Raw genomic sequence first — 17,854 nt, forward strand, 5'->3', positions numbered from 1 at the left:
TCAAATTCATTCTCCTCTCTTTTGTAATCAGGAAATCCAATTATAATCGAGATTGAGAGAGTTGTAATCATTCTATTTCTAAGCAGTTGGAGAGAATAAATCAAATACGATTCTTTCATTATTTCTTTTACTACAAATTTTCCCACAAACAATCTCCCTCAATGAATCCAGAATCACACTCCTGGATAGACCCTTTGTCAAAGGGTCAGCAAGATTCTTTTCACAGACTTTACAAAGTCTAGAATCACAACATTGCCTAGCAGGCGTTGTCTTTATTTATCAAGTTCTTAAATTATTTTGTAATTAGTCCTTCATATTGTTAAAATTGGCTTTAGATCCCCTTCTTGTTAAGTTATTTTAAAATTAGTCTCTCCAGGCAAGAGTACAAGAAGCAAGAGGAGGGATTAATTTGAAACAACTTATAAGGACACGGGAACCTAATAGCAATTTTTAATTATTTGATGGACTAATTTCAATATAACTTTTATTCATCATATAGAAAGAAGTTATAAGATATACCTCTTGATTTGATTTTCCAGGATATTGATTCATCACATCTCCTATAACTAAACATATTAGTTGACAGAGCATATTTACATCAATTCTGATCATTTCCTGAAATCTCAAGAGAAAACATTATCCATGTAGTCAAATGAAGAGCTATAAAATTACTCTTTCTAGTCACTATTAAAAATGATAGGACATCAAAACATGTTAGCATAAAAGATCATGGTCTATGATCGTAATCTATGTCTGAAGATGTAACTGCATAGTGTTTGTGCAGATTAGGATTTGACCTTAATATCTGAACATTTCAAACTAATGTGGAACTAAAATTCTTCAAAAACACAATAGAAAATATGAAATATAATTTCATATATATATAAACATAAAAACCTAAAACACATGTATGTATATATATAACTATATATATATGCATAGAAACCAAAACTTATGTATATATATATATATAACTATATATATACGAAGAAACCAATAAATGTGTGTGTATAGATAATTGAGCTTAGAGTATATAACACACATAATATAAACCCTAAACTAAATTACCCAAGCTAGATCTTGATCTTCAATAAGCTCTTCTAGGTAATCTCGCGGATGAAGCTTTAACTTGGATCTTGAACTTTGAATAGCAAGGCTTCACCGACATTCCGCCAACCTCCTTTGGATATGATCGTTGAAGCTCTATTCCATCCATCCTCCAACAACGTTGTTTGTCTACAATAAATACGAAAACACAAATACTAGACAAACAACATTAGTGGTAAATTGTTTGTTAAACATCATCAAAACAAGAAGGCCAACAGTTATAAGATATACCTCTTGATTTGATTTTCCAGGACATTGATCCATCACATCTCATGTAACTAAACATATTAGTTGACAGAGCATATTTATATCAATTCTGATCATTTCCTGAAATCTCAAGAGAAAGCATTATACATGTAGTCAAATGAAGAGCTATAAAATTACTCTTTCTAGTTACTGTTAAAAATGATAGGACATCAAAACATGTTAGCATAAAAGATCATGGTCTATGATCGTAATCTATGTCTGAAGATGTAACTGCATAGTGTTTGTGCAGATTAGAATTTGACCTTAATATCTGAATATTTCAAACTAATATGAAACTAAAATACGACAGTTATATCTTTACATGCATGCATATGCACATACATGAATGAAATTAATAATAGATACATGCAAAGCATTAAAGAAAACCTTATAATAGGATTTCGTATCTTAAAATATATTTCACTACATATGCATAAAATTTAAAAAAAAAATTTCTATTATAAGAGCTTGAAAATTTGGTTGCCTTCAAAGAGACCATCCAAATGTAAATTGGTTGCCTTCAAAAGAGACCATCCAAATTTAAATTGGTTGCCTTCAAAAGAGACCATCCAAATTTAAATTGATTGTCTACAAAGGAGACCATCCAAATTTAGATGACCATTTTCTAGTACCACCTCTTAAACACATAATAATAATAATAATATTATTATTATTTGTACATATGTGCTTTAAATTTTACAAGTGCATTCTTGCATAAAACCTTGTAATTAAACATGTAACAAATGTAAGTTATCTAAAAAGACATATGAACATTTATTGCAATATTCATCATAATGCAATAAAGGAGATGAACTTTACATTTGAAGATTTGAAATATAATCCACCATATAAAATAGAATTTTAAAAAATGCACCTCTTTGATTTGGTTCGCTCATATATTGATCATTTATCATTAGGCAATATATGATGCAAGAAGCGTAATTAAATAAATGCATATGAATTTTTCTCATAATTCTGGTCCTCTTATTCCAAACCAAAACTCCTAAAGTAAAAAGATTAAAGTTTTACCCAGGTAGTTAGCCAGGTAAGGATAGTAATAAAGGTTGATCAAAGATTAATTAAGTACCTCGTTCCTTGCAGAGCGCGTTACGCAACCCCTAAACCTTGCCTTAGACACCAACTAATCCAAGAAAACTTGAATCGGTTCACTCAACGAGTTTTTGTTCCTTAACAGTATATAGAAACTTTAAAATATTTCCTGCAAGCATTTAATTTGCCTAGCAATTATACTGTAAATATATGTTGGATAAGGTTGAGGAGGGGTTTACCTATTGATGTTCGAACCTCATGATTTTCATGTCGTGAGAGCAAAACCCATCTATAAAGCTTACACATTAAAGAGGATTAATAAAAATAAACATTTAACAACTCAAATTAATCAGCAATAAACATGTGCAATTAATCACAGAGATAATCTTTACTTTTAAAGATCTAAAATATAATTCACCATATAAAATAGAATTAAAAGATGCATAGCTTGCAAGATGATATTAGAGATCTAGTTGTCTGTGTTTTCCTATAACTGAAGTTATATTATAAGAAGATCTTTCCAAGTAACTGATTGTTTCTTTCAGTTATTCATATATTCTAAAGCTAAACAATGCCTTATAATCAATCAATGCATGTAAGAGTAGCACTGTGGCTGTCAGAAGTATTACTATGCAAGGCTTGTTGGTTATTTGTCATGCTCATTATGAGTTCCAGCATACCACATGAAAAACCTTGGCAATGATAATAATACACTTGTATCAGATACATAATCATGACATGGTGGACATTTATATCTTTCAAAGTAATTAGCCAAGGTGTGTCTGCTATTTAGTGTCAATTGACATATTAATTTATAAACGTCATGTATAGGACACATGCGTTGCATAGCAAGCTAGATTAATTACTAGTCAAGAATAATTAATAGCAATTAATCAATTACATTAACAAATTAATTTTAGCAATTAATTATTATAATTGTCCGATAAATAGTAATGAATACTAACAGACATCCCAAATTAATTTTCAGTGAACAATAATTCATATTTTTTAAGATAAACAGTAAATTTCAGATTAATTGTCGCAATTAAACAAATGCTGTAATTAAAAAAAACACTACAATTAACAGAAATTCGGATGAACATGATTCCCCCGAATGAACAGTAACGGCCGAATGAACAGTAACTTTTTTATTTTTATTTATTTTATTTTATTATAACTTTCGGATTTAAAACAAAAGCTATAAACTCTCAATCTTCTAGATTGTTGGAAATTTATCAACTTTAAAGGTTATAGTATGAAATAAATCCGAATAAAATAAACAATTAAATCTGACCTGATCGGGAGCAGTCGTGTATTCACTGTCCTAGAAGATTGAGGACCCGCCTATCGCCCTGACACAGATGATCCCCTCTCCCCTAGCGATAAAACCCCCGGAATCGGCCGGCCTCTGTACTCGGGCGAGAGTATAGAGCTTCTGCTCAGATGAAGAAAGTTGCCCAAAAATAAAACTAATACTATGAAGAAATAATATGAAGAGGAGAGAAGAGACTTGTTGTTTTTCTTATTGTTTTTTTGAGAATATGAAGGGCTGCTTATATAGGGGTCTTAGAGAGCCGTTACAAATCCTAGCAATCAATACAGTAACGTACGCCATAATGTCGACCGTTACGCAATAAACCCGTAATTAATACGGTAACGTTTGCCATAATTATATAGCCATTATGCATGTATTAATTACCGAGGAAAATAAAATATGTAAAACATGTTAAATTGCCTTTTCTTTAATAAAATATCCAACAATAACTAGCTAATTTGATCGTCGGAAGAACAACGGGAGAACCAAACCCCACCCTCTTACGAGTTGTTGAACGTGCAGGGAAGAACAACCCTACTAAAAAATAAATATTCAAAGAAGTTAGTGGTCCCTGATCAACCTAATTCCGGCTAACTTATCTGTGTAATTAACTAACATAAACAAAAGTGAAAAGTAAAAGCATGCATCGCAAGCTGTAAAAAAGTAAAAAAGAAAAGCTCTCTTAAAACACGTCTCTAGTAATATCAGATTTAGGAGGTAATATACAATGTTGTGGGGAGGTCGTATGCAATTGACTTTATTTTTAACTTTTTTTTGGGTGATATCGGAAAGGGAAAAAACAACGACATCACAGTAAAAGAAGAACCATTCCTTCCTGACACAACGGAGAGCGTCACACCAATTTGCTTCAACCTTAATATGGAAGCTACTAATCCAAAATATTGAACTATATTGACATTAAACTCATTCCAAGCAAACTCTGATGATCAGTTTCAGCTATTTTTGACGATTTGTTTGGTTTTCAAGTACCATATCAGTATAGATGTTTCAAAGCACATTATTATTAAAAAAAACCACCAATGATGTGCCCTTGAATAAAATCACCAACTATCCCTGGCAATTTGATAGAGCCTAAGGCTAACGGTTTAATTGTTTTCGAGCATGATTTACATGGACAATACATAGTATCATGGACGTTTATTGGATTGGTTTTAACCTTTTTTTATTATTAGCTGAATCATAATCTGGTTGTACCCATAGAACATAGGAGAAAATATTGATCTCCGAACCTCATTAAAATTTTGTGCTTCTGTGAGTGATTTCTTATCGATACAAGAAATGCGAAATTTGATCAAAATGGATTTAAATTGTGTAGGATTGGCAGAAAAGCAGTTGATGGATCTCAGGATTCAGTTTGACAGGTTGGCGGTCGACCGCGGGTCTTTGGTGGTCGACCGAAGTCGTGCACGGGGCCTCACTGTGCCTCTGGATCTCTGGCGGTCGACCATGACGGTCAACCGCGAAAGTTTCTGCTGTTGTGGGGAAGTCTCTAGAGTTGATGGTTTCGTTTGGGTGTTGTATAAATACTCTTAACTCGTTTTTAGGGTTTAAGGAAGAAGATTTTGAGCTGAAGAAAGAGAAGATTTGGGGCTTCTATTGTTGGAGCCATTTGGAGAGATTAAGAGAGCTTATAAGTGGTTTTTTGTAAGATTTGTAATCCTAATTGTATTCCCCATGATTTCTATTAGTAAAACTCCCCCCTCCTTGCCCCGTGGACGTAGGAAATTTGCCGAACCACATATATTGTGTGTTCTTGCTGTGCTTGAGTGTGGCTTGTGCTATTGTGGTCTATTATTGGTTCTTGTGTGTGCTATTGATTTGCCGAATCGGCTTCCGCCGCGCACAACAAGTGGTATCAGAGCTCTGGGTATGATTTGGGAGTTTGTTCGAAGGATTCGTTGTTCTTATTTGGAGAGGTATATCTACAATATGGGTGAAACAAGCAAGTATAGCTCAAGTACTACAAGCACATCGGGGTCGGCTTTGACGAAGGTGATTCAAAGTTTGAGCATCAATAATACTAAGATTGATGTCCCGAAGTTCGACGACAAGATCAATTTCGATTTGTGGAGATGTCAAGTAATGGACGCCTTAGATGCACACAATTTGAAGGAGACTCTTGAACTACAAGAGAAACCCGAAGATGTTGAAGATAAGGTTTGGAAGAAAATGAATAGTATGACTTATGGGGTTATTCGGTCATGCTTGACGCCGGATCTCATTTATGATGTGATGAACGAGACGTCGGTAAAGAGATTGTGGGAAATGCTCAATGAAAAATATTTGACGAAGAGCATTGAAAACCGGCTTCATTTGAAGAAGAGGTTCTACCAATTCAAGATGAAGAGGAGAGTTTTCATTTGGGGGCATGTTAACAACTTCACAAAGCTAATTTTGGATATGACCAATTTAGATATTATGGTTGAAGATAAAGATAAAGTGATGTTACTATTGTATTCGTTGTCGGAGGATGATTTTGGTACATTTGTTCTCATTATGATAAATGTACGAACTACAGTTAGCTACAAAGAGGTGACCTCTGCGTTAGTGAATTATGAGCTGAGAAAGAATGATGGTGAACCCTCCGAAAAAGCATCGGGGGATGCATTAGCAGTTCGTGGCCGTAGTCGAAACCGTCAATGGTTCAACTGCTCAAAATCTAAGAATATGGATGGCCATAAGAGCGTTGGTAGAAATCAATGTGCCTTTTGCAAAAAAATAGGGACATTGGAAGAATGAGTGCCCAAAGTTAAATGATCTAGCAAAGGGGGAAAGCTGTACAAGCTTCAAAGGTGAATGTTGCTAAAGTTGTTGGCGATACTTCAGATTCAGATTCTTTCAATTATTCTTGTCCCGCACTACCATCTGTTTGTTATGCCGACTCTACGGAGTGGATGTTGGATTCGGGAGCTACATTTCATATTTGCACTAAAAGGGATTGGTTTACCAATTTTGAGGAGTTAGAAAGGGGGGACGTGGTGGTCATGGGGAACTATCACGTTTATCCTATTAGTGAGATTAGTTCAGCCCGGATCAGAATGCATGACGGGGTGACTAGGGAATTAAAAGAAGTGAGGTTCGTGCCGCAGTTAACGAAGAACATTATTTTTTTTGGGACTTTGGAGGAAGCTGGTTATAGAGTGATCTTAGAGGATGCTACATTAAAGGTCATGAAGGAGTCCATGGTGGTGATGCAAGGTGTCAGGAAAAATAACCTATACTACTTGAAGGGCAAGACAGTTACAGGGGGTCTAGCTGCTTCTATCACCATAGAGGAGGACACTACCACCCTATGATACATGAGACTTGGACACACAGATGATAAGTCCCTATAGTCATTGACAAAACAGGGGCTATTGAAAGATGCAAAGACCTACAAGATGGAGCTGTATGAGCATTGCATACTTGGGAATAAGATTAAAGTAAAGTTCGGCATCGCTATTCACAATACCCAAGATATATTGGATTACATTCACACAGATGTTTAGGATCCTTCCAAACACACATCGCTTGGTGGGGCAAATTATTTTATCACTTTCATTGATGATTATTTCAGGAGGAATTGGGTATATACAATGAAGCATAAACATAAAGTCCTAGATATATTTGTGGAGTGAAAGAAGAAAGGGGAGCTGCAGACAGGTATAAAGGTAAAGACTCTTCGTTAAAACAATAGTGGAGAGTATAAGAGTGATTCATTTCTACAGTTTTGCCGGGATCACGACATTAGAAGATACTTCACAGTTAGAGAGACACCGCAACAGAACGGAATGGCAGAAAGATTGAACCGTACATTGCTGGAGAAGGTACGATGTATGATGACGCATAGTGGATTGTCTAGCTCCTTTTGGACCGAGGCGTTGGTTTATGCAAGCTATCTCGTTAATAGGTTATCGTGCACTACAATATAGGGGAAGACTCCTATGGAGTGTTGGTCTGATTCCGTGGCCAGTGACTATGAGACGCTTCAGATAATTGGGTGTTCAGCTTATTTCCATGTCAGTAATGAAAAGTTGAATCAGAGAGCGAAGAAGGCCGTCTTTGTGGGATTTAGAGAAGGTGTCAAAGGCTTTAAATTATGGGATCCACAAGATAAGAAAATGGTCATTAGTAGAGGTGTCACATTTAATGAGGCGTACATGATGAAACCTTGAGTTCCTCAGTAGGTGGAGGAAGATCAGACAGGAGGGATATCACAGCAGGTGGAGAATGATATGACTCCACCAACTCCAGACAGCACTATGTCCATTAAGGCTCCTACAGATGTGACACTGAGAGGATATGAGATGACAGTCGGGCATTTGGAGGATACAGTAGATGGTGAGGTTCAGGAGCAGGGTCATGCTCAGGAGTCCATTACAGTAGATAGACCAAGGAGAGTGATTCGTCGGCCAGCTAGATATGATAACGTCATGGTGGTATATGCTTTATCAGTGAAGATCGTTGATGATTTGGTTCCTTCCACATTCAGGGAGGTAGAGTCTAGCTCTGATTCTATTAGGTGAAGGAATGCTATAGAGGAGGAGATGCAATCTCTCCAGAAGAACGACACTTGGGAACTTGCAAAGCTACCTAAGGGAAAGAAAGCTATTGGTTGTAAGTGAGTGTATGCTAAGAAGGAGGGATCTTCTATTAGGGATATTCGGTTCAAAGCCAGATTTCTTGCTAAGTAATATGCACAACTTAAGGGCGTTGATTACAACGAGATGTTTTCACCCGTTGTGAAGCATCCGTCGATTCAGATCCTATTAGCATTAGTGACATAGCTGAATTTGGATTTGGTCCAAATGGACGTGAAGACGACCTTTCTACATGAAGACTTAGATAAGAAGATCTACATGTCACAACCCATGGGGCTCAAAGCTGCAGGAAGCGAAGAATTGGTGTGCAAATTGAAGAAATCTCTTTATGGACTGAAGCAATCATCACGACAGTGGTACAAGAGGTTTGATAGCTTTATGATTGGCCAAGGGTACACGAGGATCCCTTATGACTCGTGTGTTTATATGCGCAAGCTACATGATGGTGAGCATATTTAGTTATTATTATATGTTGATGATATGCTCATTGCCTTCAGGAACACTTCAGCTATAGGAAAATTAAAAAAAGAGCTGTCATCTGAATTTGAGATGAATGACCTAGGAGAGGCTAAGAAGATATTGGGTATGGAGATTGAAAGTGACAGAGTGAAGGGGAGATTGAAGCTTACACAGAGGAGTTATTTGTAGAAAATACTGAAGAAATTCAGTTTAGAGGGTAATGCCAAGGTGGTGAGTACTCCATTAGCCTCTACTTCAAGCTTTCAACTTTGATGTCACCAGTTTTAGTGGAGGATCGGGACTACATGTCCAAAGTTTCATACGTCAGTGCAGCGGGTAGCTTGATGTATGCTATGGTGTGTACGAGGTTAGATTTATCACAGACCGTGAGCATGATATCTAGGTACATGCACAACCCTGGGAAGGGTCATTGGGAGGCCGTGAAGTGGATTCTACGGTATATTAAGGGTACCGTGGATGTTGGTTTGATATTTGAGAAGAATGATAAGACATGACAGGGTTGTATTGGCTACGTGGATTTAGACTATGTCGGAGATCTTGATAAGCGTAGGTCCACTACTAGTTATGTTTTTACATTGGCTAATGCACCGGTGTGTTGGAGATGCACTCTTCAGTCTACAATAGCTCTCTCTACTATGAAAGCTGAGTATATGGTGGTGACTGAAGCTGTGAAGGAGTCTTCGTGGCTGCATGGTTTGTTGGATGATTTAGGGATTGCACAGGAGACCATTCAGGTATATTGTGATAACATGTCGGTTATCTATTTGGCGAAGAACCAAGTCTACCATGCACGCACGAAGCACACTGATGTCAGATTTTACTTTGTACGTGACGTATTGGATGATGGTGATGTCACGTTGGAGAAGGTCCACACTAAGAACAAGCCTGCTGATATGTTGACCAAAGTGGTTCCAGGTGTGAAGTTTGGTCATTGTTTGAATTTATTAAATATTCTTTGATGTTGAGACTGTTGGCGGCCATTTGGATGAACTACGTTCGGCTTGATTCTTTAGGCAAGAGGATACGTAGGCAATATTGCAGATGCAGCCAGTGGTATTAGTTGAGTTTGATTGGGGGTGTTTGGTGTCGGCTCAGTTTTGAAAGAACGTTCACCGAGGTGGAGATTTGTAGGATTGGCAGAAAAGCAGTTGATGGAGATCAGGATTTAGTTTGACAGGTTGGCGGTCGACCACGGGTCTTTGGCGGTCGACCGAAGTCGTGCACGGGGCCTCACTGTGCCTCTGGATCTCTGGCGGTCGACCGTGACGGTCGACCGTGAAAGTTTCTGCTGTTGTGGGGAAGTCTCTGGAGTTGATGCGGTTGACCGTGGCAGTCGACTGCGATACTTGCGCGGACGACCGTCACGATTAACCGCCGAAGCGGTTTTGGGCTGATTCTGGGTTCCAGACCCGTTTCGTTTGGGAGTTGTATAAATACCATTAACTCGTTTTTAGGGTTTAAGGGAGAAGATTTTGAGCTGAAGAAAGAGGAGATTTGAGGCTTTTATTGTTGGAACCATTTGGAGAGATTAAGAGGGCTTATAAGTGGGTTTGTGGTAAGATTTGTAATCCTAATTGTATTCCCCATGATTTCTATTAGTAAAACTCCCCCCTCCTTGCCCCGTGGACGTAGGCAATTTGTCGAACCACGTATATTGTGTGTTCTTGCTGTGATTGAGTGTGGCTTGTGCTATTGTGATCTATTATCAGTTCTTGTGTGTGCTATTGATTTGCCGAATCGGCTTCCGCCGCGCACAACAAATTAGACAGAGAACGTCCAGACTGACTGTTTGCCGTTACCTGGAAAAAAATGCATAAAAAGAGAGAGCGATGTTTCCCCAACGTGATTTAATCTTATAAATGTAAGAGCAATAATTCCTACATAGAGGAGGGAAACTTTTCCCTATGTTTAGAAAAAAGCGGGCATAGATAAGCACTTAAAAAAAAAGTAATAAAGAAAGAAAGAAAGAAAGAAACAAAGAAGAAGATAAAAGTAGATACACTAATTTGCGTTCTTTGGTCTTTAATTGATGTCCGCCCTCAAATGAGAATAGATCCAATAACACAATTGCAAAATAATAATGATCGTGTAAATTCTAATATGATGTACACCATAAATCTTACATAATAATATTGGACTATATATGGAAAAATATTGGATTGTCTCTACCTCTTTGTTGACAACGGGAAAAGATACTTCTCAGCCGGTCCATACTTAACTCATTTTTAGTAAAGAATGATTACCATTCATTTTAAATTTAAGTACTATTATTTCCATAAATATACACTTATCCTGCTTAATTTCGTCAGTGAAAATTTAAGCATGAGCAAACTAGTCAAGCTGAGCTTAGTTTCTGTTGCACATTATGTCTATAATCTTATGGAAATATTAGTCTGTATTTAGTTCGTTTTTTCAACTCTCTCAATGGTATCATTCATCATGTTTAACTAGTATTACTGCACGTACAATACATATTTAAACTTATCTATATATTTTTATATACCAAACCTGTTTTAATATCACGGAGTTTCACTATTTTTAAACAACGGTATGTGGATCTGTCAGACGTGAAAAATGTATAATTCTAATATTTTACTTTATTTAATAGAACATCAATGGAAATTTTTTATTGGAGTTTTAATCTGTCCATTTCTTGAACCATTTAATTTTATCCTTTTGAATTCTAGGCTTATACTATGAAAGTGTAAGGATTCAAACTTCTTATTTCAAACTTCATATTTATCTTTCGTAAATAATCATGTTAAATGACTTAACATATTTTCTAACTTGTCACCCCAAATCCAAAGAGAGCAATGGAAATTCAAAATATTCCATTGATATAGAAGTATAGATATAGAAGTATAGATTGATGAAAATGAAATAGAAAAGGGTTGTTATCCACGGTGTGAAAAAACCTCAAGCAAGAGTCAAGATAAAGCTCTCCAATGTCTACAACATACTCCTCATGAATAATGTGATAACCACTCTTAAGGCCTTCAAAAGCCCACTTGGGCCCGCAAATTGCAAATGGGTGTGGGCCCATTTAGTCGTGCCACACATTATCTTTACGCTGGTATCTTTCCTTTTGCTCCCAGATCCAAAAATGTTCCTGAAAACTAAAAAAAATCTCAAACCGAGGACTTGGTAATAAATTTTCAAGCTCCAACAACCCTCTCCCAAATAAAAGAGATTAAAGCCCTTCATCGCTCTCTCTTTCCTCCCCCTCCTTTGTTCCATCAATGGACTGCAAATTTGCAAATCCCACCTTAATCTCTCCAAAATCCCCGCTAAATCTTCAGCCCTCGCGGCCACCGCCAAAACTTCAATTGACTGTAAATATCTCAATCCTATTGTTCTTTTTTTTTGTTGCAAAATTATCACATACAGCCATTTTTTTAAGGAATTTCTCTTGATTTTTTCCCCTTTCTTTTTGTAGCAGAGATTGAAGAATTCAAGAATAAAGAAGAGACTTTTGGCAAGTAGAGCTTGTAGCGGGTCGAATGAATCGGATTCAGGAGGTGGGTTTGTTGTAAACCCTAGCAAGATTTTCATGGAAGAGGTAATTTTTTTTTTCTAGGTTTTTAATTTGAGGTAGCTGCGTGTAATTATGATCTTGTTGGTCGTGGTATTCTAGCTTTAATTGNAGTATGTAGGAAACCAATAATTTGTTTTCAAATTCACTGTTTTATTGGGGTTTTATTTTGTTAGGGCTGGGGGACGTTGGAAACGGATCAATGAATTTAAAAGAGCAGAATAATTGAAATATTCAGGGAGAGGTGTTTGAAAATTAATGAATGTTGTATTGGTCTAGTTTGATATTTTGTTGTGAACAACTGGATAAGAATTTTAGTAGCGGGATGTTCTTGGATCTCATGATATAATTTAAGGAAAACCAAGGCACAATAATGTTTCTTTTAGTGAATTCGCCGGTGTTTCATTAATAAGAGTTTAACAAAACAATACAAAATATAGAGGTGTGTAGCTTCACAACCTTCACAACTAAAATTAGCCATGACCACAAGAGACAAAGCAGCAAAAAGACCTAAAGATGGGAGCTAAGAAAACAACAAATGAAATTTCATTCTCCTGTCAATCAGAAACTAGTCCTTGATCTCGAAGTCGATATCCTTCACCTGAATCCATTCATCCTTTGACCTTCTGCAGTAGAATCATCTAGTAGCCCATGATCGTTTTATGTTGGGAAGTCCCTAGTGATAAAAATAAAAGGGGTAGCAACTTTGAACTTGTTATGCCTCTGTATATTGTCAATCTAAATCATGTATTCTGACTAGTCACCACGTATTGTGACTAGGTTGCTCCTGATGTTTGTCTTCAAAAGATAATATTACTATTATATAACTTGTAAAGAATTTTAGTGTTGTGTTAAGGCACTGCCCAATGAGCTCATCTTCTGTTGTCTCCTAGAAATTAGGAACTCAATGGAAATAGACTGTAATGAGTTAAAATCATTTGCTCATCTATTGCTCCTTTAGAAATTTATGCAAAGGATTTGTATGAAAAATTTGGAATCTATAACTCGTATCAGGAAACATGTATAGTGGTGTTACCTTCTATTTGTATCCTTTGATGTTATAGCATATAAAGACGTCCATTATTTTATTCTTTTTAAGAGCCTTGCAAAAGGTTACTAGATGCTCGATTACATGATTTACATTGTTTGAACTTTTTGTATGCACTTATTTCAGGCTATTGGTGCTGAATATGGTGAAGGTTTTGAGACTTTTCGAATGGATGGCCCCCTAAAGGTAGACGTGGTAAGAATATTTTGGCTCTTTAGAACTGCAATTGTTTTGAGGTGCATAACACTCTCTTTGTATTTTGTAGTTGTATTGTTTGAGAGCATTGTCATTGACAAATAACAAAGCTGCTGTAATTTTGTAGGATTACTTAAATGAGAAATTGCAAGAATGCTTCCTCCAAAGAATACGACATGCTATGAAGCCAGATGAATCTTTTGGTCTTATCTTCTCATGGGACAATGTTGTGGTATGTGTTATTTTATTGAAAATCCAACAATGATTCTTCTGTTCCTTCTTTCAAGCATAGCAACTGAACATTGCGAGACAGGCTCTTTCGCAACTTGTTCACTGCGAAGTAGAAATTCCATCTTCTTCCGTAGTTTAATTAGATTTATTTTTCTACTTTTAGTTCAAGTCCCTGTTAACTTGGTGAACATCAACCACTAATAACAGAACTTTTATCCCAAATATTTGGCGTCGGTTGTGAGAATCCTTTTTCTTCAAACAACTCTACTAGAAGACATTTCTCTATTAATGTGATAGTTATAATATTCATTTCTACTAACTTAATAGGAGTCCTTTATGTTGTAGTTTTTATTGCTCCATCTTAGTGTCCACTCTGCTTGCCTGAGCCATCTCAAGCAATTCTCCTTCGTTACTTCCTTGAAGTTATCTCTATCTTCATAGAAATATACTGAGTTCTCCTATTTTTTAGTGGGATAACAATGTATCAATCTTAACTTACGCCATACTTATTTTTCAAACATTTTTTACTTTTTCACATTTGATGGGTGAAGTATAGATATGTGTACGGTCTCATAAATTCTTCTTGAACTCCAGGAGTATTCTTCACCTTTTATTAAAGAAAAAGGAAAGAGGAAATGAAGAACTAAGAAAAACGTAGAAGTATAAAAATGTCCTATAGTCACATAGCAATCTGGAAGCACTCGCAACTTTAACCATCCTACTTGATCCTATAAAACATCCTTCTAGCTATCACCATATGGTGAATGCTTGATCCTAAATGGGGAAAATGCTCTATCCTAGGTATTAATTAAAACGCATTTTTTGAATTGCCATTTCCTTAAAGGATTAAGTGGTGTGATCGAGTTAACATTTACATATTACTCTTTTTAACTTGTACATGATTGACTTCTATCCATTATCAGAGAGTAATTTGATATCTCATTAAAAGTTGTTCTAGCCGTGAACCTTCATACGTCCAGAGCAAGATAAGAATATTCTTTGCCTTAGTAAAAATAAACACAACCGTCAAGATGGTGTATATATCATAAGCAGATTTGATACTGCATGGTCCATTGGGTATGTAAACTGGTTTCTGCTAATAATGTTTTCCCCCTCCAAGAATACAGTAGTCAAATCCGCTCTGGTTCCCAAATTTGATAAATTCATACTCCATGTTATTCATATAGATGGCCATTGCTGGGCATTACAAATAAATAGGAATATAGCGCAAGGTCCGGATGCCCAATTCCTTTTGATATTTATATTTACATTAGTTGTCACAAACTCAAACTTCTTACTACTTTATTTCCTGACTATTGATTTCTTGTCATCGATTTTGTCACAATAAATGGTCAAATTGTATTCTATTTCTTTCCTTTTATTTGATGTATGTTAGATAGTCGCCCCCCCCCCCCACAATTATGGTAGATGCCCATTTTTTTATTTAATGACTTCTGCCCTGGTGCATCTCAGGTTGATACCCGCTCATTGAAGTTGGATGCTTGGAGACAACTTGCTTCTGAAATGGGTATGTCCTCACTCTCTTAACTGATAGCTGTGCTTCTGATATAGGCATATTTTATAGTGACCATTAAGAATTAATTGTTCCTAAACCAAAGCTTGGAAATAACTTAATTCTGAAGATATCATCCTTCTCAAATGTTATACACGATAATAGAAGAAATACATTTGAATTATTCTGGATGATATACTTATTTTCTTTCTGAATATCAGCTCCAATAAGGCTGGCAGTTTGAGAAGATCACTAATTTCCCTTGTCTAATGAACATAAAATGCATCAATTCCTGCATGCATGCATTCACATGGACAAATATTGTGTGCATGCGCATTGGTGGATTTGTGCTTTCATACCCTTGGAATTATGTTACCCCATAGTAATGTTGTTCGATAAGTTTGATTCAATATTGAACTACATATAGGCAAATTGGATATGCTTATTTATATTTCACTGTACCCACACAAAAAAGAAAAACAAGAAAATAAAAGAACATTGTTGCTTGTGTGTATATGCAAAAGAAGATCATCCTTGGCATTAGATCATCTAATGCCTGTCTATTAAGCATATCTGGAGTTTCATTTGGAGTAAAATGATTCCTTAATCTTTCTCTTTTGATTAAACAATTTACTGAAGGTTTTTGGTTTATTGGATAATTGCTTAATTCTTTGTCCTTTCACACTTCATAATTATTCTCTCCAAGATGTAACAAAAACATACTATGATCTTGTGTTCACTGAAGAGTCGCGGTTCGTATACCAAAAATATGTGATATAAAAATACAATTTTCTTTATTAATAACACCTGGCTGTTGAGTAGGACGAGATTTTCCAAGTGATGCTCCTCTACAACGGGCTATTCTTCATGCAGCACCAGAACACGCTCTGCAAAAGGTTAATATATACATTCTTTTTCTTTTAATTTATCTTTTTGAATTTTTTTATCATGGTTTTTACACGACGTTTTATATTGTTTCCATACTGGAAGTCAAAGCAGATATTCCATTCGTGTTGTTAAAAACAGAGGCAACGTTGCCACTTTAAGGTCAACTATTCTCTTAGTTCCTTTTCTCACATAATATATTGGGTCTACCGTCAGTTGCAAACGCAATAATTGCTCCTTAAAATTAATAACAATGGTTAGTTCACATCATTGTGCTCAAGTTAAAATGATGCTCTGCCGCTTCTTCTTTCAAGTTTCCTTCCTCATTTCTCTTGGACTTGTTTCATACTTGGTTTGGCTGTCTCTTTTATTGTTTTGAATCATAACATAGAAGTCCCCCCTTGCAATATCCACGTATCTTATTTTATCTCATCCAAATTATTTCATTTTGAGTTGCTGGTAGGACATCTGCCTAGTCGTGTTGGTATTGTGTTGTTGAAGCTATAAATTGGCATAGATTTCATGTTGAGGTACTGGTTTGGTCTTCACGCATGCCCTGTGATTGGAGGGTGTATTGGTTCTAACTGCTGTGACTTTTCAGTTTACTGTTTCAGGGTGATTGAATACTGTATGCTCGAAGCTCCTTTAATTTACACATCTGATTGTCATGCAAGTCGATATCAAGGTGGATACCTGGGAAGGCCCTAAGAACAGAATGAAACCAACTGTAAACATGGGATTTATTAACACCTTCCCGCCAATTGTGGCTTTCTCATTTTACAATCCGAGCGATACTTATGGATTTATGAATGCCTCATGAACTTCAATTCAGTGCATTCTTTGTTGCATTTTAAGAATGTTTCTGGGTCTTTCTTGAAGTTTGGTTATCCTAAAGCAGTTTTTTCTGGCTATTTAGTTTCATTAAATTGTTTTGACCAAAGCTAAACTAAGGGAAACAAAAGTTAACCAAGTTAGTAACATTAACATTAGGAGTAATGAAATTATGACAAAAGCTTAGGAAAGGAATAAAAATTAGGAAAGGAATAAAAATTTAAGATATTGATAACTTCTCAAACGAAAAGAAAACGAGGTCCTTTGGTAAATAGTGTAATTGTGTAATGAATGCAGGAAAAAATTCCCTACGTATTCGAGTTATTCATTATTGGAAACTATCAACTATTAAATTGTGTGTACTGCAATGACAAACTCCACATCTACCGAAAGTTAAGCAGGATAAAGTATGTTGCCATGAGGTCCTTCATATGGATGTTGTGTTGAATGTGGACTTCGGTCAGCTGGTCACCAACCGTACCAGTTGATTGAATTAAGTTTGATCTATATAGCCAACTCTGATTCTAATACACTTCTGATGTCGAAGGCATAGTAAGAAAGACAAACTTTAGGATTTCTAGGCACAGTCAATGAAAACTCATATCTCAATGGAAAATGTAGTATACGCTTATGCAAGAGAAATAACATATGACATTTTATATTTTTATTTAAGCTAAATACAGATGTAAATCATTTCATTAAAGAGAAAATTAAGAAAAAGATATGATGTTTAGTCTTGAACATAACCCCTGATCCTCGTTTATCTAATGTGCCTTTATTTTTCAAAGGTATTTCTCCTTTTCTTTATTATTATTTTCTT

General features: G+C 35.9%; 1 protein-coding gene across 2 annotated transcripts in view; it reads left to right on the plus strand.

The window, feature by feature from the left end:
- LOC109848777 overlaps positions 11,924 to 17,854 on the plus strand; it is an 8,987-nt gene continuing 3,056 nt past the window's right edge. Inside the window, exons 1-6 of one of the 2 annotated variants that reach the window (XM_020418448.1) lie at positions 11,924 to 12,131; positions 12,239 to 12,358; positions 13,506 to 13,574; positions 13,702 to 13,806; positions 15,279 to 15,333; positions 16,141 to 16,214. In XM_020418448.1, coding sequence (XP_020274037.1) covers positions 12,039 to 12,131; positions 12,239 to 12,358; positions 13,506 to 13,574; positions 13,702 to 13,806; positions 15,279 to 15,333; positions 16,141 to 16,214 — 516 coding nt within the window. In that variant the 5' untranslated portion in view covers positions 11,924 to 12,038. Of the gene's footprint in view, positions 12,132 to 12,235; positions 12,359 to 13,505; positions 13,575 to 13,701; positions 13,807 to 15,278; positions 15,334 to 16,140; positions 16,215 to 17,854 lie in introns of both variants that reach the window. The other variant, XM_020418447.1, reaches the window with a different exon arrangement.

The sequence above is a fragment of the Asparagus officinalis genome, chromosome 7, assembly GCF_001876935.1.
Source record: "Asparagus officinalis chromosome 7, Aspof.V1, whole genome shotgun sequence".
Lineage (NCBI taxonomy): Eukaryota > Viridiplantae > Streptophyta > Magnoliopsida > Asparagales > Asparagaceae > Asparagus > Asparagus officinalis.